This window comes from Loa loa (genome assembly GCF_000183805.2).
Source record: "Loa loa unplaced genomic scaffold supercont3.7, whole genome shotgun sequence".
Lineage (NCBI taxonomy): Eukaryota > Metazoa > Nematoda > Chromadorea > Rhabditida > Onchocercidae > Loa > Loa loa.
In genome coordinates this window covers 545,094-553,378 of record NW_018108187.1, presented here as the reverse complement: position 1 = coordinate 553,378, position 8,285 = coordinate 545,094, and the positions used below count along the sequence as shown (strand labels likewise).

Sequence of the window (8,285 nt, the reverse complement as noted above, 5' to 3'; positions counted from 1 at the left end):
ATCCTGAATCGATAATCGAACACTTCCAGACTCTTTTCAATGTCAACCGCATAGTCCAAAGCTGAGCAATTCAGCATAGTATACAACAACCGGTGAAAGTTGAACCGAACGTAATCCCCCAGTGTGGGAAAGAATCATAAGCCATAGAGCAGTTGAAAACTGCAAAGCAGATGAATTGATGTAATCCCATCTGAAGTCTGGAAGCAGGAAGGATAAGCATTTCATGCCAGATTTCATGAACTCATCGAAAATTGTTAGGAACAAGGTAAACTGCCATCAGATCTTCGTAATGCAGTCATCATCACTCTATCCAAGAAGGAAGGAGAAAAGCGGAACTACTCAACTCTGCTCCTCACTGCTAGAAAAATCCATGTAAGAATACTTTTGAGCATATTAGTTCTAACTATAGCAAAAGAGCTTCGTGATTTCAAAGCCAACAGAAGTAAAAAACAGACATGGTATTTGTTCTCAGATAACTGTAAAAGAAGAGTAGGGAACAGATAAAGGCTCTACGTGACATTCGTTGACCTCACCAAAGCTTTCGACGGATAATTTTGCTCAAACTAATTTCGCAGTTCTTAAAATTTTTCAGTGGACCTTAATCAATTCAACAAGTTTTACAGATATGCTTTCATTTAGGAAAAAGCATACGTCTAGACTTGAATTAAATTTGAAGTCGAAGAAATAAAGAATAAGCTAATAAGCTTGGAAAGAAAGGGAATGATCCTTTATCCTCGCTTTCATCAATTCACCCCGCTAAATTACCTCATTACGTTGATTCACATAACCTTTCAAAATATCACATACTCGAAATTTCGTCCCGTTGTTGCAGGGTATAAGATGGAAAGTTTCAACGTTTTCTCAGGTCCAATTATGAATAGCTGTAAAAAAACATATTGGCATTAACACAGGAAACATACTAGAAACTTTGTGCAATTTTTCAGATTTTAAAAACATACTGTTTCAGTGAAGTCGAAAATTTCACACACTTCATCATATGATATAAAACTTTTAATCAAAGCATAATATCAAATCATTTTCTTTAATGTAAAAACTGATGAAAATAGGACTTGAGAGAACTGGTAAACTAACACAGCGTGCGGTTAGCGCAGCACCCTTTTCATCACGTTCGTCCGGATCCATCATTCCCAGTTTGGTGGCTAGAGAACGATTCTCATCTGCTATTATCGGAAACGGTAATTTGTTTCCTATAAGATACAAATTCTATGTTAAGTGAAGATAGCAGAGCATTCTGAAATTAATTCGATGGCAATTGTGGAAATCATTAGTAGCTTAATAATGATACTAATGATGTTAACACTATATTAAAAAGTAAAATACCTGAGCTACAAGCACCACAATCACCAAACTTCATTTTGCATAATGCGATGATATCATCAGCCCACTCACGGTGCGATTGTGCCGAGTCACAACTCAAGCCAATCAGCTTCACATTCCGTTTTTTGAATTCAGGCGCTAGTTGGACTAGCCTAGCAAGTTCCGTAGTGCAAACTGGAGTGAAATCTCGTGGATGAGAAAACAGTATTGCCCAGCTGCTGCAATTTTAAACCTTCGATAATGAACAATTCAGATCAACATCACTTAGAACTAGAAATCCAATGACACAGCGGATACTACTGGTGAATGATGACGTGAACATCGAAAAACAATAACCGAACTGGCACTAACAAAGTTACTCTACCCAGTTTATTACGAAATCTGACTCTAACTTATGTCGGCAAGAAATCCCGCAGAAGTCCTGCAAGACATCTGCAGACAAGAAGCCCAGCTACAACGAATGTAAAATACATTGTGTGACTTTTTGTGTGACTCTCGTTTTAAACCCTATTATCGAACCATATGCTCTAACCACATACTTTTCGCCAATCCAATCATGGAAACTCGAAATGAAGCTTTCACTGGTCTCCGCTTGAAAATCTGGAAATTTTTCACCCAGTAGGATTCCTTTCGACATTATTAACTGAAATGCGTATTTTGGGAACTATATAAATATGGTTCGCACAACAGTACCACACGAACTGCTCTAATTATGGTTTTCTACTATGACGTAATCTGCAAATGATACATTTTAATCATAAAGATTGTCGTGATCAACGGGAAAAACACCATAACAGATGCAGAGTATTTTTAGCATCCTAAATTACACGTTTTCCATATCGTCGCCTAGATCTGAACTGCCTTCAACAAGTTAAATTTAGAATAATCTGTTTCAATCGATGTTTCAAAATTGATTTAAAAAAAATTCACTGTAAAAACATCAAAAACACTATTATCCGAAAATAAAATAATGTTAAATGAAGTTGTTAATTCAAAAATCTACGGGAAAGGAAATAACGAATAAGTTTAACATATAAATAAAACAGGAGCGTAGGTCATTATTTCCTTTCTGAAGTAATTAGATCTAATACAACAACTAATTAAGATATCAAAGGGAATTCAAGTAATAAAAATAACCCAGAAGAATGAAGAGAAAATGTATTAATTTTAAAACATTACAACAAAACCAGACTGCCAGACTGCGATGAACCATCTTCGTTAAGAACCGAATTAAACCAAGCGTACAGCCACTCTGTACGCTTTAATTTTACAATATATTTAACAGATGGATGGGTGGAGTTTGCAAGACAACGAAACTTCCAAATTCCGAAACTTGAAAGTTTTAAATGTCATGACTTTTGATGAACGTTAAAACACACAACATCCTACCCCATTTATTTGAGAATATTTTTTACACATCCACATTTGTTCGACCAAAAATTTTATGTCTTTTTTCTGTCATTTAAGACGCTCATTTAGTTAGCTAATGAATATGTAAATGTTTGGCTATTACCTGAAGTAATTCAGAGTTGCAAATAAATAAGTTCTTGGAGCTGTTTATCCAAAAATTCATAAAAAGAAAATAATGGACAAATTCAACACGAGTAAAATAGGAGTGCTTCCCAAACTATTATTTTCCTTTCGAAGTATTAGATCTAATATAACAAATAATCAAGATATCAGAAGGAGTCAAGTAATAAAAATAACTAATTTATCTAAATAAAATTAAAAATGAAATATAGTGGCCTTGTTTTCCTTTATATCGAACATGTTTCATCAGAAAAAATTACACTGTTTGGCTGATTTGGATACTGCAAAAATCTTGGAAGAAAGCTATCCATTGTAGTTATAGGAACAAGTGATTTGTAATGGGAATTGGAGGTGATACGTAACATTCTCGATGATAGGTTTTACAACATACACAACGAAAAAAGCGAAAACATTACAAAGAATAGAAACGGATAAAAAATTTCAATACCTTTTCATGAAAAAAAAAAGTAACCGAGGACTACTTTCAAACAAACCAATCAAAAAAGTCACTACATTTGATTTCTGAGTATAACATAAAATATTTTATATAATTTCTGGTGTAGCAAGTACATCACAGACTATTATGGCAATGAAAACCAAACATTTCATTTTAAAATTTCAACATGAAACTATCTGTTCTACTTTTTAAATTAATGAAATTCGATTAAATTCCGAAAATTCTCATTTTTCTTGAAAATTCCTCAATATAAGATAAAAGTAAGTAATGGACAGACAATTTTCCACACCTGAAAATATCAATCTAAATCCATATCATCTGTGATGCCATCACTCTGTGCTGCATCCGTCTGAGATACCCCACTTGCTAGTCTGCTTTTGGATGTACCAACCAAGCACTCATTTTCATTGCTAAGCGGTATGCAAAGCATTTCTTCTGAATCGATTTCAAATTCTTCAACTGATTCATTTTCCGGTGATCTTAGCAAGCCTGAAATAAGATGTATGAGATATTTATCCATATAATTTAAGGCCACATTCCCCACAAAACAAGCAAAAAGATATGGCCTAATGAATTCATGAATAGTGTATCTCTAAATAAACTTTAGAGCTGTTAAAACTGATAAAAAATTTTCTCAGGGATACAAGAACTATCCTTTCAGATATTTAATCATTTTTAAATCCATCATTTGTCTTTTTACAAACAAGAGACTATTCTCTCAGACTTCTCTTCGGAACTCTCTAAATCCATAAAACAAATTTCTAAGCAGTCCTATCACAAAACATATATACCTTTAATCATATTCCCTAGAAAGCCACCTCGAGTTGTTTGTGGTTGTGGTAAACCCATATATATTTGACCTATCCTGTCCAAAAGTTGTTTATACTCTGGATCACGGCTGATTTCGGTTTCATACTGTTCCACTAACACTGTGAAGTAGGTTATCTGAAAACCAAAATCAGAATAAAAGCTTATACGATGTCATATATGCTAATCAAGCTCATAAAAAACTGGAACTAGTTACATTAAAATAACCGTTGTTCTTCTACGATTTTCTACATTTATCTAAAAAGGTAAATATATTACAAAATAAGCATATCCTAATTTTTCATAGAATTTCAGCGTCATAAAGTGTAAGATCATATTTCACCTATTTATTTAAATCTGACTCCTATCTCTTCCCTTATTTTTAATGCAGTTGCTTATTTCAGCAAGAATGCTTCGAGAGGATACCTCTTTATTAGCAATACATATTATAGCAAAGTGTAAAAAGTTGAGCAATGGAAAGGAATAGGGAAATCCGCTTCTAATATCTGGATGCATATCACAATAAGATTGCAGTAATTTTAAGGCACTCTTCGGTTTTCGATCGCAGAGCATCTACAACATAGTACCAATAAGTTGAAACACATTTCTAGTTCACAGTTTATTTTTAGAAGGAAAGAATAAAGCTTTTAAGAGGACTCTAGAATAAAAAAGAAAAGGTAAGTTGGATTTCTCAAACAGTCTTTTAATTTTTATTATGTTAATGGTATCATTCAATATCATAACTGATCTGAAAGATAACTGAACTAACTTGCATAACAGCTTGTGCTATGAACAAGTCTTTTTCCGTAGTGTACCCGTATTTCAGTTGATATTCCGTAAGAAATATTGCAAATGCCTGAAATTAAAACCTTCACTTGAAACAAATAGTGAAGAATAGAAAACAGAGAAAAAAAGGAAGTCATAAACCGAGAGATATGACAGTTACGAAAAACAGTTGCATGATGGAGTGTAATTAAACTGGCCAAAAAAATGATTACCAAATTGCACTAATCGATGACGTCAAGATATTTCAAAAATAAAGAATTTTATGCGATTCATTAACAAACAGAAACAGAAAGGCAGTAAGTTAACTGAATCGCTGTTAATTCATAGAAATGAAGGACACTGAAAAACTCACTTCTGGATTATCAGAATACATAAAATGATTTCTTGCGTTGATGTAATTTCCTTCACGCCACAAGGACTTAGCAATGCGACTAAAACAGTATAAACTGAAAATCTAAATCCAATTAAATTTCAAAGTCTTCAGAAGTTTTCAAGATGATCAATTTATAAGCTGATTCATTACTGCATGAGTTGACATTTAAGCTTGACTAACAAATGCAATCCGGGATGGCCCCGCCGTCGATACCGTTTCTTGTCACCTACAGCCATCGTCCACTTGATACCTAGAGATATGTACTGCAATCTTCGATCTTCTCGTTCCGAATTGGCTTCCAAATCTTTTTCCAATTGAGCTGGTAAAAGATTAAGCAACTGAAACGGTACTTGTGATAATCAATTAATAGTAGAGTTTCCACGACCCATTAGGAAAATAATATTCCCTCCAGTTTTTAGCATTTATACTGCGATTCCTAATTAATCTCTTAAATATCAATCTTCTCTAACGAGAAGGATTCACTTTCTTAACGCACTGTATCTTCAGGTCCAAAATTAAGCCTCAGAAGTAAGAACTCTACAGCACAGTGAGACAGGTGAAATGCATGCATTTAAAAGAAAAAAAAACAGCTCAATATAAATTAAATTTTCCTTGTTTCTAAACGCAAGGGCATCATGGAACAGAAATCCCTGATTTCTATTGGATCACTATAACATGTCAAAGCAAGATCGAGCTTTTTTTAGAGTAGCATGTAATTATGCGAAGGACAGATTAGAATGATATTACACAACAGGAACAAACAATCAAAATAAGCATATAAACCAACTTCATCGAAACGATCCAAAACAACTGAAGAGACAGGTGTTTTCGATTTCTCCAAGGCCTCCATAAATAGTTCGGCAAGATCGATTGCACTTGCTGCTTCTCTTTCTGTAATATTACATGAATTAAAAGGGACATCACATTAAGTAAAAAAGAAGGGGAATTTGTATTAGGAACACGGAAGTATGCAAGAAAAACATATTAAGCATTAGTAAAATTACTTGTCGAAAAAGAGTTCCACATATCAACGTTGTAAAATTGTTAGTAGTTTGGTAGAATCTCGAAAAAGTCTCATGCTGAGAAACTAACCTGCTAGAAGTCGCAATACTCCACTATATAGCATATCCTGTAACTCTTGCCATCTCCCTTGATTAGATAATCGATTGTACAATGTGCGGTAAATTTGATGTGCTTCATAACAGTTACCATTTTCGAAGCATAACCGTAACTTCTCCTCAATCCGAGACATCTTAAATGATCTACCATAGACTGCAATTCCGAGAAACTAGAACTTTAACATACCTCGGTGTCCCATGGAATATATCTAAATTTCGCCTGAACTTAACGTAGAAACTTCGAGCAGTGTCATATCTGCAGTCAAAATGATGACAGTGAATCAAAAAACCTATTCATTTACAAGCACTCAATTTGCAAAATATGAGGACTGCCCAAATTTCACCAAGTTATAAAGAACAACCAGGCACAATTACATCCCATTCCTGTTCCATTTTGTATTCAAGTATCCCTTTTTCTTTTCTGCATATTTGAATCGAAGGGTATTTCGGTTTGATCTACCCAATCTCGAACCCTTACCACATTGACAGCAATGAAACCAATATGCACAATGGGCAAGCAAAATTACAAATGGCAACTTGAATTCCATGTAAAACTTCACAGTTGAAATATTTACGACCACTTTATTTCCGAATAAATCCCAGAACATATACCATCTTCATATCACTCAATAATAACAGTACATTCTGCGTAAGAAATACCAAAAATTACGGCACAAACATGCCCGGGAAAAAAACGCATTTGTAAAATCATTTTAAATTAACCTGTGTGACCACAATTGCATATAAAATTGGCTGAATTCCCTCAACTCTATGCATTGCCTCCCACCATTCGTTAAATATCCTCCCTTATACAACTTCTAATCAAAGAAAATAAATACTACGATGAATAAAAACACTGACAATTTCGGAAAAGCTGCTGAAGAATTTTAATGACGTCGAAAAAAAGGTGTAATTGTAATAATATTCAGTTGAAATGGTATAACAACTGTGAGTAAACGACTATAGAAAGTACCACTGCATTTAACAATACAACAAAATGAAACAAAACAACGCGGATCATTCGGGTTAGATACAATTCAGTATGAGCGGCCACCCCAACCGGCGTGACCTGAATTTCCAGAAGATCCACCCCATTGTTGTCCATTACCACCACTTCCTTGCCAACCACCTTGTCCACCACCACTGCTGCCACTCCAACCTGCAATAAAATTATAAAGGAAATTATTAAAAAGTTATTAATGAAACAAAGGAAGATAGTTCAGAACCTCTGATCATAAAAAAGTTGACCTTCTGTATTTTTGAAATCTTTTAATTAACTCCGAAAAGAGAACCGCAAAAACAACCTGAGGATGCAGACTGCGAACCGTTCCAAGCACCTTGAGCAGCAGCACCCCAGCCACCTGGGGCATCACCACTTGGACCCCATCCTAAAATTTTCGTAATTTATAAAATTACCGAGTGAAGCTCTCTACAGAAATGTGAACACTTCCTCTCCAGAAAAAAAACAAACCTCCAGCTGAAGCACCATACCCCCCATAGCCTCCACCATAACCACCACCACCTGCAACATTATCACAGCTAAATAAAAAGCTAAACAAAACTATCACAGCTAATTTAGTAGAAAGATGAAACAGAAGTACCTGCAACATGAGAGTGAGAACTAAACAGGAAAGCGAAGGAGAAAAGTTACCATCATCAGGATATACCATTTCCAATTTCGAATCCAGAACCAAATCGGAATCTTCCTTCTTTACTGTTTCAGTTAGAAGATCGTATCTCTCATTCACATTAAATGGTTATAATCAATAGAAAAGGATGGACAATGCCTACTGCAAAAAGAATATAGCAAAAGCAGTAACCGTTCCTTCATGCAGCTTGTGTTTGTATTCATCGAAAAGCACGAACATATCGGACA

The 8,285-nt window shown here is 34.7% G+C and overlaps 3 protein-coding genes across 4 annotated transcripts in view; all 3 read right to left on the bottom strand.

Moving 5' to 3' along the window:
• LOAG_01320 overlaps window positions 1–1,987 on the bottom strand; it is a 2,931-nt gene extending 944 nt beyond the window's left edge. Inside the window, exons 1-5 of one of the 2 annotated variants that reach the window (XM_020445706.1) lie at window positions 1,878–1,987; window positions 1,342–1,556; window positions 1,093–1,208; window positions 808–881; window positions 1–159 (exon numbers count right to left, since the gene is read on the bottom strand). In XM_020445706.1, coding sequence (XP_020307329.1) covers window positions 135–159; window positions 808–881; window positions 1,093–1,208; window positions 1,342–1,556; window positions 1,878–1,975 — 528 coding nt within the window. In that variant the 5' untranslated portion in view covers window positions 1,976–1,987 and the 3' untranslated portion in view covers window positions 1–134. The remainder of the gene's footprint in view (window positions 160–807; window positions 882–1,092; window positions 1,209–1,341; window positions 1,557–1,877) is intronic. The other variant, XM_020445705.1, reaches the window with a different exon arrangement.
• Window positions 1,988–3,567: 1,580 nt separating this feature from the next.
• On the bottom strand, window positions 3,568–6,549 carry LOAG_10591 (hypothetical protein). Its single transcript, XM_003146115.2, has 8 exons — window positions 6,384–6,549; window positions 6,079–6,182; window positions 5,472–5,629; window positions 5,271–5,349; window positions 4,902–4,988; window positions 4,559–4,705; window positions 4,117–4,270; window positions 3,568–3,814 (listed from the first exon to the last, which is right to left on the bottom strand). Exons 1-8 carry the CDS (start codon window positions 6,541–6,543, stop codon window positions 3,624–3,626), a joined length of 1,080 nt encoding a protein of 359 aa, XP_003146163.1. The 5' UTR covers window positions 6,544–6,549; the 3' UTR covers window positions 3,568–3,623.
• Window positions 6,550–7,087: 538 nt separating this feature from the next.
• Window positions 7,088–8,285, bottom strand: part of LOAG_16552 (RNA recognition domain-containing protein) — a 4,052-nt gene continuing 2,854 nt past the window's right edge. The window contains exons 6-8 of the mRNA XM_020449203.1: window positions 7,881–7,931; window positions 7,714–7,797; window positions 7,088–7,568 (exon numbers count right to left, since the gene is read on the bottom strand). Coding sequence (XP_020307328.1) covers window positions 7,447–7,568; window positions 7,714–7,797; window positions 7,881–7,931 — 257 coding nt within the window. The 3' untranslated portion in view covers window positions 7,088–7,446. The remainder of the gene's footprint in view (window positions 7,569–7,713; window positions 7,798–7,880; window positions 7,932–8,285) is intronic.

Coding starts and splice junctions, on each gene's coding strand:
- LOAG_10591 (XM_003146115.2), bottom strand. CDS start 6,543: ATGTCTCGGATTGAGGAGAAGTTACGGTTATGCTTCGAAAATGGTAAC. Junction 6,183..6,383: donor AGTATTGCGACTTCTAGCAG/GTTAGTTTCTCA, acceptor GTAATATTACAG/AAAGAGAAGCAGCAAGTGCA. Junction 4,706..4,901: donor TAGCACAAGCTGTTATGCAA/GTTAGTTCAGTT, acceptor ACTATGTTGTAG/ATGCTCTGCGATCGAAAACC.